Source organism: Hemicordylus capensis, chromosome 2 (assembly GCF_027244095.1).
Source record: "Hemicordylus capensis ecotype Gifberg chromosome 2, rHemCap1.1.pri, whole genome shotgun sequence".
Classification (NCBI taxonomy): Eukaryota; Metazoa; Chordata; class Lepidosauria; order Squamata; family Cordylidae; genus Hemicordylus; species Hemicordylus capensis.
In genome coordinates this window covers 140,390,645-140,411,217 of record NC_069658.1, presented here as the reverse complement: position 1 = coordinate 140,411,217, position 20,573 = coordinate 140,390,645, and the positions used below count along the sequence as shown (strand labels likewise).

The 20,573-nt window shown below is 43.0% G+C and overlaps 1 protein-coding gene across 12 annotated transcripts in view; it reads right to left on the bottom strand.

Moving 5' to 3' along the window:
- NRG1 (neuregulin 1) overlaps window positions 1–20,573 on the bottom strand; it is an 811,186-nt gene that overhangs the window by 440,276 nt on the left and 350,337 nt on the right. For 11 of the 12 annotated variants that reach the window (XM_053292174.1, XM_053292172.1, XM_053292175.1 and 8 more), the window contains exon 2: window positions 15,546–15,623. In XM_053292174.1, the coding sequence (XP_053148149.1) occupies window positions 15,546–15,623 (78 nt within the window). The remainder of the gene's footprint in view (window positions 1–15,545; window positions 15,624–20,573) is intronic. The other variant, XM_053292188.1, reaches the window with a different exon arrangement.

Sequence of the window (20,573 nt, the reverse complement as noted above, 5' to 3'; positions counted from 1 at the left end):
GACCAGATTTACCCTGAAGTCTCTGTGAGCTATCAGGGAACACTTCACACACAATTTGTGTTTTCCATTGTGCATTAGAGTGTAGCCTAATTTATATCCAGGGTAAAAAAACCCCACTTTTTGCGTTGCTTTTTGGGGACAACTTCGAACTCTCAGTAAAGCCTCACAGTAAACTCATAGTAAAGCCTGCTGTGCGAAAAACGCCCAGGGCACACAGCAGCACTGTTACTCCTCCAAAGTTGGAGCATGCGTTGTAGAACTGTGTGGGTAAACCTCCAGAATGTTCCTCAGATTCAGTGCACTGTTATTTCCTTGCCCTCCAATCCACCTTTTGGCAAGCACCATTTGGGATGCAGTTACCATAGCTACACGTTGAGACTGACAAGCCGCATTCCATCTTGGTGCTCTGACGGAATTACAATAAGAATCAGAGAGTAATCAATGTTTTAGCAATCTGTCACCTTGAGTTTAAAAAGAAAGCCATACAAAAATGCCATACTGCTCTTGTTAAAGATGTAAAGAATGTCATTCAGCATGATAGACTATTTTAAAAATATTGCCTGAAAGCCCTTTCATGTTCTATGAATTACTTAAGTGAAAGAGGCATATTTTGTGCTTTCCTTCTACAGTATAATAATATTATCAACAATAGTGGTGTTGGTTTTTGGAATGTGTAGGGCTGTGTTTTTTAAACCTTTCCCACACCAGGATTTTCTGCACCATAATAAAGGAAAGATTATTTTTAAACAAATACAGAGTATAATTGATGATCTACTAAGAAACCAACCATTCGCTACACATCCATAGATTGGGGAAATGGTTTCCATGTGAGAGGACATGACCATGACTTCCAAACAAAGTTGAGCACCAGTACCTTGTTTTTAGAAATTAAACCATGCCACATGGAATAGACTCTTGGATGCATGCATTTTTTTTAAGAGAACACATTTCCTAAAACAAAAACAAAGTTTTCCCCTTGCCCAAAACAAAACCACCACCCCCTCAATATATCAAAAGTTTGAAATGTGAGGAAACTCTTGTACTTCTTTTTCAAAAAATTCCATCTATTCACTCAAAAGACAAACCATGGCTGTTTCTAAAAGTGAAAGAACTACATATTTTAGTCCCATAGCCAAAACCACAGGTTTAAGGTCTATGACCCACCAAAACCTAGCAGTAGAAGACCTATTTTCAATGTTGTGGCTGATAACCTCTGACCATGTATAGAATGCCACCCTACTTAATAATCACAGCCACCCTGTATACGTGTAAAATTAGAACATTCTCCATAGTGGGTAGGTGGAGATGGCATATTAGTCCATATGCCATCCAAATAGGCTCAAGACTTAACGTCTTACCTTATAAACATTCACTGACAGTCCTTCAAGCAAACCCACAACAAGCCAAACAGTACAAAGGAAACTGCAAAGTCAGTGCCTTGCTTGCCACCATAGCGAAACTGCAATCAGGGCAGGTGTGCATACTGCTGATTTTTTAATAGAGTATTATTTAAATTATAGAAATGTGTACACCCTTGGCCATTGCTGTTACCTTTCCACTAAGGACTGAAAGGGCTTCCTCCACTCTATTTTGTTGACTATCTAACAAAAACTGTCCCCAATGCTCCTTGTTTAAATAACGTACAGTTCTTCAACCTATCCAAATCTAATTACTTAGTAACATTGCAAGCCAAAGATCATGACAGTGAAGAGAGATAGTAACTGAGCAAAAGCTGCAGAGAAAAGAAGGTCCATATAAATGGGAGTTTTGAATTTTTTAAGTGGAACTAATAGGAGTGAAGCCTTTTGTGAAGAAAATGGACCCCTACACACACATTGTATGACCCGGGCAGCAAGGCTATTCACCCTAAAGCTATAGTCACCCCACCTCTTTCCTTACATTTGTATGGCTGTCCAGCTACAGAATCCAGACTGGATTATGCTTTTCCATTGTAGTCACAAGGGGGGAATTGCTTTGGAAAAGTTGTATCCTTTTATACAATTGATTCAAATTCTGCTTTGGCTAATATGTGGAGCTACAGAGGAGCTCAAAACCTGAACAAGTTGTTCTGGTAAGAACTAATCTGTCTACTTTCCCTTCCTATAATCTTTCTTTCCTTTCCTTTATAATCTACTTTCCTATAATCTAAATTAATAATTAACATCCTCACAAGTTAGCCCACTTCAGTCTTAAACATTCACCATCTTGAATTGGGGTGGATGATTGATTGATTGATTGATTGAGAGCCGTCAAGACAGTGCCGACTATTAGCGACCACATACATAGATTCTCTCCAGGATGATCTATCTTCAACTTGGCCTTCAAGGTCCCTCAGTGGTGCATTCATTGCTGCCGTAATTGAGTCCATCCATCTTGCTGCTGGTCACCCTCTTCTTCTCTTTCCTTCAACGATTCTCAGAATTATGGACTTCTCAAGGGAGCTGAGTCTTCGCATAATGTGTCCAAAGTATCATAGTTTGAACCTGGTCATTTGTGACTCGAGTGAAAATTCTGGATTGATTTGTTCCATGATCCATTTGTTTGTTTTACTGGCTGTCCATGGTATCCTCAAAAGTCTTCTTCAGCACCAAAGTTCAAACGCGTCAATACTTTTTCTACCTTGCTTCTTCAAAGTCCAGCTTTTGCTTCCATAGAGTGTCACGGGACAAACCATTATCCAAACTATTATAATCTTTGTAGGTATAGACACATCACGGCATCTAAATATCCTTTCCAAGGCCTTCATTGCAACCCTACCAAGTGCTAGTCTGTGGCGTATTTCTTGACTGTTGGATCCTTTAATGTTGATGGTCGATCCTAAAAGGCAGAAGCTATCCACTACTTCAATGTCTTCATTTTCAATTCTAAGACTGGTGGCTATACCTGTTGTCATCAGTTTAGTCTTCCTTACATTTAGTCATAGTCCCATCTTTTTACTGTACTCCTTGAGGAGGGTCTCATGATCCGTGAGACCCGCTTTTGCCGATACTGCAGAGAGAGCGGGCTAAGCCCGCTCTCCCAGCAGATGATCTCTGCAGGAGCCCTTGGCAGCTGTATCAGCCACCCACACAATTTCTGGCCCCGTGATGGAGCCGGAGGGGACTGGGGAGAGTGGGGCCCGATCAGCCCCTGCAAGCTCCAGCATGCCTTGCGCGAGAGCTCAGGGCATGCTGGCAAGACCCCTGGAGCCGGGAGGTGGCTTTTCGCCTCCCCTCCGGGGGTCTCCTCATGAGTAGCCGCAGTGTGGAGCCGCACCACAGTTACTCATGATCCAATAGCCCAGGTTTGCAGAGCACTCGCTAAGGGGTGGGCTACTTGAGCGGGTTAGCCACTCAAGAACCACCGGGCTTGCAGCTGAGCCCAGTGGTTCTTAAGATTAGCAAAAATCGGGCTAGGCTCTCCTAGCCCAATTTTTGCTAATCGTGTGAATAGCCCCCCCTTGGCTAAAAATGCCAATAATCTGCAAGCTCTAGTGTACCAAATTTGGTTCAAATCAGTTAGGCAGTCCACAAGTTAGCCAACTTGTGCTACAACCGTTCATGAGTCCTCCATCTTGAACCAGGGTGGATGACTTTATTACAAGCTAAGCCCTTGAGCCATCCCTATGTTTCCCAAATCTGTGGCAAATTTGGTTCAGATTGGTTAGGTAGTTCACAAGTTAGCCCTCTTGCACCTCAAACATTCATGCTTCCGCCATCTTGAATTGGGGTGGATGATGTTATTACAAACTACACCACTGAGGTGTCCCTACGTATTCCTACAGTTGTAGCAAATTGGATTCAAATTGGTTAGGTGGTTCACAAGACAGCCCACTTACACCTCAAACATTTATATGTCTGCCATCTTGAATCTGGGTGGGCGACATCATCAGAAACTATGCCGTTGACATGTCCCTATGTATCCCTACAACTGTAACCAATTTGGTTCATACTGGTCCAGGCATTGCAAAGTTCACACACACACACACACAGAGAGAGAGAGAGAGAGAGAGAGAGAGCACCAAATGATCTCATAAGTTTACTTTCCTTAAGGAAAGTGGACTAAACAGACTAAGAGGCTATTCACACATGCAAAATTGGGCTAAGGGAGCCCAGCACGGTTTTGCACACGTGTGTGAACCATTGGGATCAGTCCGATCCTGGTGGCACCATGGCTGCAAGTCCACCTAAGAAGCCTCCATTTACATTGACGATCATTTTCCTGATCATCTGTCAGCCGTGACTGCTTGCAGTCATGGCTGAAGACTGCAGAGATCCTGGGGAGGGGAGGGAAGGGGAGGGGGAATCCCCATGATCACCATGCACTTATGTGGTGCATTATGGTATTTCCAGGGGCTGGTACAACACATCTGAGGCCCCAACCCTATCTTCTGTCTAGGTGCAGAGAAGGTAAGTCTGCAGGAAAGGTAAATCTAACCCACCTTCCCCGCAGCTCACTCTGGAGTCATTCTTACCGATCATGAGAAAGGGCTCTAAGACTGAGTATTGAGCCATCAAAACCTGTACCTATCCCCCCTCTTTCCGTGTGTGTGTGTGTGTGTGTGTGTGTGTAATTGATGGGTCAAAGACAATGGAACGTTTGTCTATTTTAAGAACTGCAAAACTGGAATATGCTCCTATTTCTCAGCACTAATATTTTATTTTATTTATTTACTTATTACATGTATTACATTTATAGACCACCCCATCCAAAGGCTGTGGGTGGTGCATAACAAATTCAAAAAGACAAAACAAACACCATCTAAAACACACTACTTAAAACAATATAAAAATAATTTTTAAAAAATTCAAAACCAATTAAAATACCCCAAAACAATTTAAAAACCTTGCAAGGCCAGGCCAAACAAATAAGTGTTCAGGGCTCTCTTAAAGGCCAACAGCCAGTCTAAACTGCAGATGTCTGCCAGGAGTGCATTCCATAGGCCAGGAGCAGCTAAGAGAAGGCCCGGTTCCGAGTCACCACCAGATGAACCAGTAGTAACTGGAGACAGACCTCATGAATATCTCATGAATGCTTAACTGAATCTAATTGTTCCCTATTGAGTAAACCCGAGAATGTGGGAGTCACAATTTAAGTGCCAGGAAACCTGCTTTCTGCTAAAAATGCTGAAAAAGCATCACAACATTCTTCTGGAATGTCAACATAGTTTTAATTAATTAAATGTTATTAGGTAATGTGATGATGCTCAATTAAGGGCAATAGAGAAGATGACTAAATTAAATCAGATGCTCTGCAGTTTGGGCAAACTTTATTATACCAGAACACTTTTTTTTTTTTAACACAGAAACTCTCTTTGGAACAGACTCTTTAGTCTCTCACATTGCATCTTTTGTCAAGGGAATGCAATTACTTTGTATCTTCAAAGATAACTGTCTGCAAGTTTCTCTCTTCTCCTGGGAATTCTAGCAGTTTTCTCACAAAATCTCTGCTTTGGGGATTTAAGACTTTTAAGAACAGTGTTCTTTCTCCCATTCATCAGATGTATAACTTTGTATTGTATGCAACTTCAAATTTGGACACCCCCAACTTATATCCTGAAATGTACCATTTAGTAATAATTATTTATTGCATGTTTAATAATATGCAAATGTAATCAGTTTAGTTTACAAAACTTTTTAAAAGGTGATTGATCATAAATTATTTTTAATTGATTGACAGTCCTAATATCTGCAGATATAAGAATTTGTTCTTTGGGTGTGAAAGGTGCTTTTGCTGTACTTAGCATACATCTGCAACACCAAAAAATAAAATAAAAATAAAACAAAACTCATGATAACTTCCCTGACACAAACCCCACTCAAGTGAATGGGTTTGAGCAAGAGATTGTGACTTACCTGGCTATCATCCATTTCAATGGGGTGTACACAGAAGAAGCCATTAGTGGTATATGCTCACACGCCCTTAAACTTTTAGCTTTAGTTAGGGTTCTGTTCATTAGCCTCTGCTTTTTGTATAGTTGGCCTTATGAGATGTGCTAGTAATTATTGATGGAGTGGTGTTAATTACAACAAAATATCCTGGAGTCAACATGGCTGGTAGGAATCTCCTATGCTTTAATTAACAGTCATTCCTAATCTAACTGAAGAGTATCAGATTTCTAATCCTAGCAGCACTTGGCTTTGTGCAGATATGAAGACCTCATGCAATTCTAAGAAAACTGCACGTATTTACGACACAGTGACATTCTCTAACCCTGGGGTTGCTTAACAAGTTTTTAAAGTATATTTGGTAAGGTAAAGTCAATATTCTGCCACTAGGTCCAGTCTAGAAACCAACACCCTGCCAGGAGATTTCATTGTTTACTCAAAATGTTCAATATGATAAGCTACTCTCAGACTTTATGGCATTGACTAACATGTGACAGAGACACACTGAGGTCACTCACAGAATCAAAAACTATGTTCTACCATCTGTGTGTGCTCCCAATTTTTGGTTGTGTGGAAGCAAGGCATGAAGAAAACCTGGATAGAAGTGATTGTGTAGAAGGCAGGATACCTGGGTAGATACCGAATACCTGGGTAGATGGTAGGGGGGAAAGCTACCCAGGTTTGCCTCCCACCTTGTTTCTACACAACCAAAAACTGGGAGCACACACAGCTCTCAAACCTGGATAGAACACAGGTTTTGATTATGTGAATGACCTCAAAGATGAGTATTTTATAGACTATCAAATGCAGCCTGATACAAAGACTGAAGCTGCCGCAACCCTACATCGTGTGCACTCATCCTGTCTCCCCGGCTGGAGTATTCCTGGTTTGTAAAAGCACTGAGACTGGGCCAGGCTACTATTAATCTCCATCAATAGGCCCTCTACTGTTAAGCTTGTTCTACCCCTGGCCCCTAGCATGGCTGCTTCAAAGCAGAAGCAACAGTAGGGAGCCCTGTATGGGAATCTGGGGAAGGAGAACTGGTCTTGTGGTAGCAAGCATGACTTGTCTCCTTAGCTAAGCAGGTCTGCCCTGGATGCATATGAATGGGAGACTTGATGTGTGAAAACTGTAAGATACTCCCTTGAGGGGATGGAGCCACTCGGGAAGAGCATCTAGGTTCCTTCCCTGGTATCTCCAAGATAGGGCTGATAGAGACTCTGCCTGCAACCTTGGAGAAGCCACTGCCAGTTTGGGCAGACAATACTGAGCTAGACGGACCAAGAGTCTGACTCAGTATATGGCAGCTTCCTATGTTCCCGTGTTCCTATGAAGAGCTGGACCTGGAATGCTTGAAGTTGCAGGAGGACCTCAGCTGGATGTGGCTGAGCAAAAGCAGCCCCCACGCACAGAGGCAGCTGGTGGGGGGAGGGAAGGGAGTATTCTCCTATGTTCACATGTGAGCCCATTATGCATCCCCACTCTCTATGCATGGAGAAAGCTGCATACATGGAGGATGCACTTTTGTGCATTCTGACATTTGTCAGAGATTCGGTTCTACTAAAACAGGGTTACCCAAACTTTTTAAAACAGTGTAGCTTTTCTGTCTCAAATATTCAGCTCAGGTATCCCACAGAGATATCTTCCCTGTGTGTTTGTGTGCATGTGCACATGCACGTATGTACACACACAAATACACACACATTTAAATGTTACAGCTATGTGATAGGCTGTTCCAGTCACTGACTTATAGTCAGACTAAATTACTAATGAGTACTCCCACAGGAATTAATGAAGGATGTAGACTTGTCCCATTCATTTCAAATTAAATCAGACTGCTTATGAGTAATTTAAGCTAGTGACTGGAGTAGCCAAATAGTGTGTCTGCAGTGTTGGGAGCCCTTCATGTACCTCTAGGGGTTCTAGTACCCCTCATTGGGAAGCCCTGTACTAAAATGTGTACATATGCAGATTTAGCAACACAAAGGCATGTGCATGCTCGCATCATGCAGGGGCAGCTGGGAGACACCCTGCCAGTGCGCAATCATACCTGGGGTGAGCACCGTGATTATGCAAGTGGCAGTGAACAGAGGAGCAGGTACTGACCTGCTCTCTTCTGTGTTAAAGGGACTGTGTAAGCCCTTGGTTTTAAAGGGATTGTCCTGTGTTTTCGACGCTGAATTGCATGTCAAGCACATCTCTACATTAGAGGCATCCAAACCCTCTAAGGATGCAGTCCTATGCAAGTTTACTTGTAAGTCCTACTGGAATCACTTTGGCTTTTCTTCAAAAAAGAAAAGCAGGGTATAAATATGAAATGAAATCAATGGGATTTACTGTCAAGTAAATGAAGTTAGAATCAGAGGAGTGATCTTCCATCCTCTCAGTGTACATTTATGGGACAATTGTCATGATTTTGTATTATAATCTTATTCAAGGGGACATTTTCACAGCCAGTAATGGGTCAGAAAGGAATAAGCAATTTCCAACTGAAATGCTTTTTTGAAAGAACAGTGATAATAAAGGCTTGTGAGAAGGTAAACTGACAAATACTGCCTAAAGAACAAAGGTTCTTAAACTGTGTACAGTATTTACAGGCAGGCAGTCTGCTTTCAGTTATTGTTTGGTTCCTTCTAGAATGCCTTCACCTGAGACAAGCAACAGGGGAAAAAGAGAGGTACTGTAAGTACTAGAATTTATCCAGGGGAAAGTTGACATATTCAGAAGAGACATATTTACCACCATTATGGAAAATGGACAGATTTGAAAAGCACGCATCATCTCTCTGAGCAAACTTTGCTTTGCTGTGCTAGCAATGTACCTCTAGGAATATCTTCTACACCACCCATGTATATGGTTTTATACCAACTTCGCCAAAGAACTTGGGAGGTGCTGTTGGATGATCATGCCGAGAGATCCCTCTCCTCTCCATCACTGAACTACAGTATCCCAGGTTCCCTGGGGAGAGGGGATGACTATTTCAACTGGTTTAAATCTGCAGCATAGATAATCTCCTCTTCTCTGTTCACCTCACACACTTTCATTTACAAGAGTTATCTTTCTGTGTTAAGGTGACACTGGAAGCAAGATCGGTGTTAATGGTTACATACCATCAACTACACTTCTTTTAAATCATGGTTATATGTGCAGATACTATACTTTAATTATGTAGGGGGACTACTTTGAAGAGAGGGGGACAAAGTACAGAGGGGTGAGATTTTTGAGAAACAGAGGCAAAAGTGGGGACAGAGCATAAGGGAGCATTTAGGGAGGAAAGAGAGCACAAGGAAAACTTCTCCCAGAATGAGAAAAGAGTAACAATTATGGTGTTCTCTTAAACAGAGCCAGGGATATGCCTACCCCACAAATTGTATCCTGTGTGATGTTTTAAGGTGAGTTGAGTTACACTGCTTGGACAGTACAACACAGTCACTTGGGGTAGAAAAATCAGGACTCAGTGGCGGAGCCAGCCGGATGGCTGCCACCCTGCCCAGTGGCTCCGCCAGTGATGCCACGTGTGCGTGATGTCATGCACACGGGGGCGTGGCTGGGGCTCTGGAGAGCCCTGCATGAGCTTTCCCTCTCTCATTTAAGGCAGCATTAGCTGCCTGACAGTGTTTATCTCCCTTCTTCTCCCTCCAGCAAGGGAGGCAGGCAGCAAACGCCGCCTGAAATGAGAGGGGGAGAGCTCACTCAGGCGATCCCAAGCCCAGGCCATGTCCCCTTTAAGTGTGATGTCATGCGCACGGTGGTGTGGCTCAGGCTTGGGATAGCCCGTGCAAGCTCCCCCACTCTCATTTCAGGCAGCATTTGCTGCCTGACTGCATTTATTTCCCTTCCTCTCCCTCTCTGGAGGGAGAGGAAAGGAAATAAATATTGTCAGGCAGCAAGCGCTTTCTGGAAATGAGAGGGGGAGGACTGGGATGGGCTTTCTGGCAATCGGGCCGCATCCCCTTTGTGTGTGACATCATGTGCAATGGGGTCTCCAGGGGCCCTTTTCATTGGCAGCCTGAGTTCTTTGAACCCGTTTGCTCAATGGTGGCTCCGCCCCTATCAGGACTTGTGGAGACCAACTTTGAATAATCCATACCCAGTGTGCCAGGAGCAGGTGTGCTACAAAAATGCTGCTACCAAAAAAAATCCCAGAACCACCCCCCCTCCAGATGATTTGATCAAGCAGGAAGGCAAAAAGTTCGAAATTCTGTTTCATCATAATGATATGGCAGATGGTTCTCTTTCCAAACATTCTGTTTTCCTCACAATTATAAAAAAGGTACCTATTCTGTTCTCAAACACTTGACTAGAAAGCCGAAAGAGCCAAATGCATGATTTACAGTTCTGTTGATGTGCACAGATATGAAATTGTTTTATATTTATAAAGTGTAAAGCAGAACAGAATCCAGAACTAAAAATGGCAAGAAACAGAATCCAGATCTAAAATTGGCAAGAACCAGAAGTAAATGCTATAGGAAAAAATGACCACGACTGAGAACAAGAGGAGATAAACCAGTATGCAGTATGTAGGTAAAGAAGAAAGGATGTGACAAGAGAAATAGATAGCCCTTCTTGTGGCGATCCCTACTGACCACCACAAAAATGCGTACAAAAGAAGATAGGGGGATAATACAAGCCCATTCTCTAAATCTGTATTTGTAGAGCATTATTCTTCTTATCACAAAGTGCATATAATCAGAGTATTTGTAATAGAGTTCTACAGGAGGTCAGCAGATAGAATGCTGAATGTAATCTTGGGAAAGCCTGTGAGATACATACCTGCATGTGTAGGCAATATATTTTGAACTAATGAAATTTCCAAGGAGAGATTCTTTCAAAATAAAAAAGTTGAAACAGGCAATATTCAGAACAAAATGATCTTGGTACTCTTAAAACTTTTGCATATATCCCCAATGTTAGTCACAGACAGAAATAAAGATATGTGGCTGTAAGTGGTGGTGATGGCTGGAAAAGACAATAGCCCTAATAAATATATAAATGTAGATTATATTGAAGATAGAATAATCATCTATAGATGGAGATATAAGTAAATCATATAATGCAAATAAATAAGATATATTTCTTATTTCTCATTTCTTATCAGATTTGTTAGACATTATCTTAGGAAAAAACCCAACTTTTGTTTTGATTACACTTATTATTTTTGGGTTAAAGGGGTAGCTATGGGGAGCCCTGCAGCTCCTAGTACCGCCAATTTATACATGACACATCTGGAAACAGAGATCATTCTGGATGTAGACGCAAATCCATATCAGAAACATTTCCTAAACATTTCCTAATTCACACATGTGAATAGCCTCCCCGTTATGTTATATTGACAAATGTGTTAATAAATACATGAATAAATAATTAGAAATAAGGAGGGTCAGTGCTGGTTGGACATAGATATCTAGTCTGTTTTTTCTGGGGTTATATGAGCAGGACAGTGCTACTCAAGTAATTTGGATGCACATTGCCAGTGTCTGTTGATAACATTTCTGAAACACTCAATTCATTCCTAGGTCTTCAGCTAACAAAAAAATAAACCTTGTGAAGGTCTGCTAAATTGACCGAATCTTACAATGACAGAGAACTAATCCTAAAAAGAGGCAGAGGATTAAAGTGATATAAAACTAGTCAGATTGAATCTAGCATACAGGGGCATACCTAGGTATTTGGGGAACCCGGACCACCCCCACTGCGAGGCCCCCCACCACAAGGCTCCCTGAAACCTGCTTTTTTGGGGGGGCTCCCCACCCCACCATGCCAAACCTCTGTTCCCCCCACCATAATTTAAACTGCAATGATGCCACGGGCTTGCAATGATCTATTTCAACTGCCCAGGCATGCTGGAGCACGTCATGGTTATCAAGAGCCGCTGGGCTGAACGGACAGGCCCAGAGGTCTTTCTGTCCACCACCATGGGAGAGGGGGGAGGTGAGGACTTCTCACCCCCCACCCCCTTGCCCACCACCCCTTGGCTGTGCACATTGTGGCTTAAATTATGCGGGCGGGGGAAACAGAGGCTTGGCAGGGCAGGTCTGGGGTGGCTGCAGGAGGCCCCCACTAGCCATTTGGAGCCCCCCAGCCTTGAACCTTGGAGGCCATGAACCCGGGCCCCAAGGTCCGGGGGTAAGAGCACCTCTGCTAGCATATGTGGGGGAACACATCCTGCCACACGAACCATCTTTCTTTTTAAGATCAATGGTGGAGGCCCTACTGCAGGGGCTTAGTCCTTGGCAGGTTTAAAGCTTTTTTGGAGTAAGGCCTTCTCATGACATTCACAACACTCTCTGTCCCTCCTGAGTAGGCCAGCTGGTTGATATCTTTATAAACTTCTAGATGTCAAGCTAAAACCAGTACTGTTCTGCAAAACTTTTAGTTTGTGTAAGTTCTAGTTATTATTTTAGCTGCTAGTGTTAGTTTAAAAGAATTTTATTTTAGGGATTAGAATGTTATAATTATGATGGCTGAGTGTTTATTGGCGGTGGGGGGCACAGTACACTTCCATAAGCACGGTTAACAATGGAAAGGTAATATGAAAAACCTAAACATAAATTCCTCTTCTTGGTTTAGTCTACTCTCCATCAGCTCTACATGAGCCATCCTCTGTTATTTTGCAAAATGGAACTTATTATTCCATAAGCTATTAAATTTAATAGCTCTGAATTTAGCTCTCATTTTAAAGGCAGTTAAAGCTTAGCTTACCTATTGGATACAGATAATCTACCACAGTGATAAATGGCTGCTGTTCTCAGTACAAAGAGGATAATGAGGATGGCTCTCTCCATTTCCCAGCCAAACCTGCAGAAGCAATAACTCAGTTCTATAATGGAGATGTTTTATAATAACCTGCCTTTCCCTAATATTTTAATTTCCTGAAACCTAGTAAAATGTATTTGCATTCACTATGCAGGCCAAAGGAAAACAAATCTTTGTAGACACACAGATGACATCTCAACCCACGGGCATGTCTAGACCGCAGACCTAAATTGAGTTTATTCTGATTTCCTCTTCCCAGGGAATCTTGAGAATTGTAGTTCTTTGAAAGGGTTCACCAATCAAGAATTCTCATCACCTACACTGATACTACACATTATAGGACTCTTTGAGTGGAACAAAGACAGTTAAACTCGTATACAACCAATGTAAGTCTGTAATGCAGAGATGGCAAGGCTGTTCCCATGCACAGCCTAATCCATGCCAAGGCAGCCTAGCCTGGCTTAAGGTGTGTGACATGCCGGGATCTGCATGGATCTTAGCTATCCCACCCAGCTGAACCTTACTTTTAAGTCCAGCTTATAGCCAAGGTTAACAGTGCAAGCAAGTCCTTAACCCGGCAGCTGGGATCGTGTATGTGCTTGGGCTACAGCCCAAGATCACACAGAGCCAGGGGTCTAGAGTACCCATCTCATGGGAGTATCCCCCAATGCACCATGCTCATTGTGTGGTGCATTGTGGGATATGTGGAGGCTGGAATGATGTGTCCCAGCTGCCAGAGATCAGCGCTGCGTGCAGCAGTATGCATCATGTGGGAGTGCGGTTTGTGCTTCCCACCAATGTGGGATGCTTATCTGAGGGGAAGGTAGGTTTTGCAAAGCCTTTCTCCCCTGCCCACCCACGAAGTCGGCCATGTGAATAGCCTTGATGTTTGTTCCAGTGAACCTCCACAAGCAAACCAAGACAAAGAGAGAAAGACATCTTGCCTAACACTGCTACCACCATGCAGGATCTGAAGACCAAGCAGACCAAATTATATGAAAAGGTGGGGGGGGGGATGAGAAAGGGGGAGGACAGGTAGATCTGAAGTATGCAAGGAAAAACCTAGCTACAAAGGAGACACCTCAAGGAAGCATCATCAGAGGAACATATAGTCCGCAAAGTTCCCTGAGTAAACTAAATATATCAAGGTGGTCATTATATTCCATCTCTCTCCCAATCAAGACATGTTCAAAAGGTAGACCACAAATCACAGTTGCTCACACATGCATGAGCAACTTTCCATAATTCATTAGAGACTGCTCTACACTTTGAGAAGCACAGAAAAATTATATTATATTTGAGCAAGAAAATTAACATCCCTAACAACATTGATGTGGTTTTATCACATACATAAATAGCTAGCATTTATTTAGCATTCTAAAGATGTTTTCGAACTATCCTAGAGGGGAAAAAATCTGTCTGAGAGAGAGAGAGAATGAATGAGAACATTATGAGGGGAAAAACACCTTGGAATTGACATTATTCATAGGCAAACCAGTGTAAGGTTTTAATTTATATACATTAAGACACTGTTCTCTGCCCAGGGCCAGATTTGTGAGGTAAGCCACTAGTTCTGAAGACTTCCATCAAGTTCTGAATCAGAAAGCTTCTCCCAAAGTAATGTCTTCATTTAGTTGCTTCAGTCACTAGCCGATCACAACTACTGTAGATGTAATATATAGTAGCATCGTTTATACTGCCTGTCAAATGGTTTGGGTCATGTTCACTACACTGTATCTATTGCACTGCCTAGAGATACATTAAAATGAGAGCAGAGCAAGAATTAAGGATGTGTATATCTCAGCTCTTATGCTGTTTATTCATATGGATGTTACCAAAGTAGCCAATCTGGCCGCCCAGGGCAGGCTCCGTGCTCATCTGCGGGGAGAGCAGGTCAAGCCCGCTCTCTCCGCAGAAGCCCTGCAGGCTCTCCACACTGCTCATGTAGCAAGCCTCATAGTTTGTTTGTGTCTACATCTTCTACTCCATCTCCTTCAATTGTCATTTACCCAGATAATTTGTCCACCACCATCTCCCACACAAACTAGAACCTCTACTTGATCTATAACTTGTTTTCCCCTGTGCACGGTTTTCCTTCAGCTCTACCCTTTACTCTTCCCAGGACTGCAATGGAAGCGTCTGAGAGCCTTGAAATTCATTTCCACGAAGAAAACATTTCTGCAGAAATTTGTAGCCTTTGGAGAAGATGTTTTCTCACCGATTTTGTGAAAGACACTTAGGTTTCTGTCTTTTCAATAGTTGGAGATATATCCCCCACCCCCCACCGCCGCCTTCTCTCCCTTGTTCCAACTCAGGGAAGAAGAACATTCAAACCTTTGTTTTGGGAAGGAAGATTAAATTCCTACTAGGGTTGATTGTCATTTTCCCTTTCCACAGGAGGGACCACTTGGAGGTAGAGTGTATTAAGGATGATCGTGCTGTGCAGAAGGCAAAATCTCTATGACCATTCTAAGACTAGAGCTGGGAAAGCATATGCAGCATCATAAATCAATGCTCCTGCTCAGCACCAGCCTGGGACTGGCAGAGGCCCACTAGCACATGCCAAGGATGGGGCTCATTTAGCTGATGATACACTAACTGTACGGCTGGCTCCAAGCCTCTGTTTTCCTGCATCAGCTTATGCCACTGATACGTCTTTATGAGCAACAATGGAACAAGCAAATTGATCTATTTCAGCAGCAGTGGCAGGAGCAGAAAGCTGTTACTAAAATTGTGTACCCCATTTTGCTAGCCTTATTTTGGGGACTATCAGAAGCTCTGTCAACAGGCCTGTTGGAGAAGGAAGATACATTTCCAATTCTGCAAAACAGGTTATCACAATATATTTCAGGAGTTCAATGCCTCATCTTGATATCATTGTTCTTTGGTTCTCCCCCTCCCCACTGCTCAAAACCTACTCACTGTTGTAGTTGCTGCCACCGCCATTAGTTTCTGTTGATACCAGGCTTTGCTGACTTGGCCCTTCAGAAGTGGCCCTTCCTGACAGTAAGTGGGAAAGGAGAGGGGAAGAAGGGAGAGGAAAGAAAGAAAGAATGGAAAGGAATATTTAGATATTCTCACTTGTATACACACCAAGACACTTCAACAGTTCTATTCTCATGTCCATTTATGCTTTGACAACTTACTCACAAAACAAAACTCAGCTGTTACAGTTCTGAGTATGGAGTGTTGCATGTGAATCTGCATTTAATATCACTCTGCCACAGAACCAGCCAAAGATATCTCAGTGCTTTGAGACAGATCATTCAAATTATGCCCCTTTCAGTGACAAAAATATAACACTAAAATACCATATTAATTGAAAATTTTCTGACTTTTAATGGAACTCCCAAATCTGCTCCCTGAGGCAGGCAGTCTCACCATGCCTTATGACAGCATACCAGGACTGGACTTAGATTCCATTTACATCAGAAAATGTGGCCAGTCTTTTGGACTTGATCCACAAGGCCTGCATCCAATTGTGGGTCAGTTAAAAACAACCTAATTTCAACCCATGAATCGCTGTCTCTGCTAGAAATTATTTCTAATTTGCTTCAGGAGGCAATAGGGGGTATTGTTTCTGAATCTAGGAATGTTTAACTTGAAAATTTGACTCTTCTGTTTTAAGGATATAGGAAATCTGTGTCAAATGCTCATCGATATCTACCCATTCTTTTTGGCATGAAAAAATTAACCAAAATGTTATCTGGTGTCAGAACTGGTCCAGATGATTACCACAAGGTCTGCCATTCCACACTGAATTTCCCTTTTCTTGAATGTATCATCTAACGGCACTCAACAAATCACAAATCATGGGAAATTCTTTATCCCTAATCCACTTCAGTACCAATTACTAGGGATGTGCAATTCGATTCATGTGTGAATCAATTCGTGCCAAATTGGAGCAATTTGTGTGATTCTAATCACTCTTAAAATAAAGGGGCTGATTCATGTTAGAATTGACGTGAACTGATTAGCATGATTTGAGCCAGGGGCGTACCAAGGTTAGAGTGGGCCTGGAGACGAGATTTTAAAATGGGCCCCTCACTGCCTTCCTCTCCTTCTCCTGCTGCAGAAGAATATTAAGGACATGTGTAATATAATGTAGCAAATTAACAGAGGACAGGAGACTACAGTCACAAAGTGTAAACAATAGCAGAACGAAATAATACAACAGTATCAGTTTTGTGAAATACAAGGGGGCAATTCATGCTTGCTACCACAAGACCAGCTCTCCACCCCTTCTGTGTTTGGTTAGCAAACAATCCAGGATGCTAGGCTAGCTCCACTCTTCCCCAAGCCTGAAGTATTGTGAGACATTCTGGGAGCAGGCAACATTTTTTGAGAACTTGTTTGGTTGAAAAACAATTGAATACATTTTCAATAACCACCATCAAAGAACCAATCAATAAACCTCCTGCTGCCACCCCCTCCTCTTTCCTTTCCACAGAAAGGAAAACGATTCATTGCAAGTTCCACGGGGAAGAAGATCACATGGGTCATCAGGACTTAGAGGGAAGAACCCAATCATTTAAAATCATTTTTTAAAAAGTTAAAAATAGCTCAGGCACAAACAAGGGCTAGGGGTGGGGAACACAGAGACACAGAAAGGAAGGCTTTCAATTGGGGACAGAATCATTCACGCTCTCTTTCTCACTCACTCACTCACTTTCCATAAATGTGGGAAGCAGGAAAAAAACATACACAGATGAGAGTTCGACTTTCCTTTTCCACTTGAACAGCTAGCTCCCAGATGAGCTCACACAGTTGCTTAGCGGGGGAGGAGCTCAAGATGAGGAGAACCAATCTGAGATGGCTACTGGGGAAAGACAGGGCTGCTCTAAGCCTTTCCTTTCTCTGCTGCTGTAGCTGCTCTCTTCCATTTTGACTGACAAAAGAGAAACCAGGAGTCACAGAGAACCTCCGTGGGGGTCCTGCAGCTCAGCTGGCAAGGGAAGAGAAACTTTTGAGGCGGCAAGGCCTGCTATTGCTCACACACTCCTGGCTACGGGACTGGAAAGAGGGCAAGGATTGGCCTTGAGGGCCCTTCAGAGCCTGTGGGCCAGGAGCCATTTGCCTCCTTTTGTTTTATTAACTGTATGACCCTGACAGGTCCCCCCCCCCCTTGCTGATTGGTTTTCTGGCACCAGCTTCCGATTGGCTTGAGATCTCCTTGCTTCTCGACTGGCTTGTTGCCATTCAAATCAAGTGTTGTCATAGGCAACAGGACCCCCACTGTCTGGCGGGGGGGAGGGAGGGGGAACACAAAAGGAGGGAATTTCAAAATGTTTTCAAAGGGCCTGGGAGGCAGAGAGAGCCCTTAGTGTGCCTTTGAAGGGGATACATCAGGAGATCAAAGGAATCAAGGAAGGTTTGATTTTGTTGTTTTCTTTTCTTTGAATTGAGTATAATATGCTGTGCTATCGTTACTATATTATCTGGTTTTGCTGGATCTCAGCTGACAAAGGCAGAACTTGGATGTCTGACTGCCTTGAGTTGTGGTTTGCTTTGTGTTGTAGCAATGGACAGTGGCAGCGTTTTCTCTCTCTCTCTCTCTCTCTCGTTTTCTTGGTGGGTGCTGTGAGCTTTGTCTGGCCTTGAGAGACTAACATGCTTCACGCACTGCTCTGGTCTGCTCTTCAGTCTGCATTGCAAAGTTTACTCAGTTAAAATGTGGATGAAGACATTGGTCTAGTTGAGGTTATGTTTGCTGCTGGCTGCTAAGGGTGCTGCTGTGGCAGCTGTTGCAGCTGTTGCAAGTAAGTATGGAGTAATAATTGTGTGAGAGAGAGCAATTGTGTCAATGATGTTATTGCAGTGCAGGCACTGTGGCTGGTGGTGGATTCTGGGTCAGTGATTCTTTCTTGCCATCTTTGGACTATGTATTTGGCAAAATGTGGTGTTCTTTGTTGAGAGGGACTGTGTGTTCTTCTGTTCTGCAGTGTTGTTTTTCAAGACAGGGTTGCAATAGCAATAGCAATAGCAATAACACTTACATTTATATACCGCTTTATAGCCGGAGCTCTCTAAGCGGTTTACAATGATTTAGCATATTGCCCCCATCATTCTGGGTACTCATTTTACCGACCTCGGAAGGATGGAAGGCTGAGTCAACCTTGAGCCCCTGGTCAGGATCGAACTTGTAACCTTCTGGTTACAGGGCGGCAGTTTTACCACTGCGCCACCAGGTTGAGTGCATTTCACTCTGCTTGTTTCGTGCATGGGGAACAATGAGGAACTCGAATCGCCCCATTGCTCTCCATGTCCCTGATGGAGAGGAGAGCTGGTCTTGTGGTAGCAAGCATGACTTGTCCCCAAAGCTAAGCAGGGTCTGCCCTGGTTGCATCTGAATGGGAGACTTGATGTGTGAGAACTGCAAGATCTTCCCCTCAGGGGATGAAGCCACTCTGGGAAGAGCAGAAGGTTCCAAGTTCCGTCCCTGGCTTCTCCAAGATAGGGCTGAGAGAGCTTCCTGCCTGCAACCTTGGAGAAGCCGCTGCCAGTCTGTGAAGAGAATACTGAGCAAGATAGACCAATGGTCTGACTCAGTATATGGCAGCTTCCTATGTTCCTAACTTACAAAAGAAATGGGCAATTGGGAGATATTTAATCATTTTAAACCTAACCCCCCATAGGATCCTATGGAGTTTGGGGAAAAGTTTACTTTCTTTTAAATTGCCTGCTTACCCATTTCTTTTGTGGGTTGGATGGTAGAAAGCACCCATCATGCCCTACCACCCAATCCACTTTGGTGTCCCTAGGATCTATCCATGGGGGACAATGCAGTGATTTGAGTTCCCCATTGTTCCCTTTGGGTGAATCGCAGTTTTTTGGGGGGTGAATTTTCAAATCGATTCATCGGACTGGACGGCCATGAATCAATTTGTATCTTTGCAATTCAATTTGAGGTCAGATAGAATTTCAAAAACTGATTTGTGCACACCTCTACGAATTACTGATTTGGCATGGGTAAATCCACCACATGACACTCCCAACTTATAGAGTTGATAATAGTGCTAGGGAGTGGGAACTTTCATGGGAATGCCACATTTAGACTAGGTTTATATGTTTGAAAATCTGAAATTTTTTAATCACAACAATTTGGGAGTGGGCAGTTTATTCACGAGAATCCAAAATCGTTAAGGTTCATTGCACATCAGTCCCTTTCTATTATTCTCTGAAATAGTTTGCAAAGCAATGAACGTCATTGTCAACTAAAACCAAAAGCAAACATAATTAGATCAGGCAGTGCATTTACAATAGGCATTTATGCAGGACATTTCCAGAAAAATGAACATTTCATATATTAGGCTTTCTGCATGCTTGAATTCTTTTTTGAATGCTCAGTTCTATTCATTAGCAACCTAAGAACATAAGAATCCTATGAGAGCAGACCACGGACCCATCTAGTCCAGGATCCTGTTGCCAACATTGGGCAGCCAGATGCTTATGGGGAGTCAACAAATGGGGTATTAAGGCAACAATTCCCTTGTCTCATTTGTCTTCCAGCAGCTGCTATATCTGACCTTGGAAAAGGAAGCTCAGGGTATTGTGACTAGTAGCTACTGATATGGCTGTCCTCTATGAATCTGTCTAATCTCCCTTAAAAGCCATATAAGCCAGTGATTATCACCACATCCCAGAGCAGTGAATTCCATGAGTAAATGATGCATTGAAGCACTGTTCTGAATGTCCTGCTGATCAATTTCATTGGGTGACCCTGAGTTTATTTATGATGAAAACATGAAGAATATTTGCAATCCATTTATTCCATATCATTCATAATTCCATAAATGTCTATAACAAAAGAACAGCCCTGCTGGATCAGGCCCAAGGCCTATCTAGTACAGCATCCTGTTTCACACAGTGGCCCAAAAGATACCTCTGGGGAACCCACAGGCAAGGGGTGAGGGCATGTCCTCTCTCCTGCTGTTGCTCCCCTGCAACTGG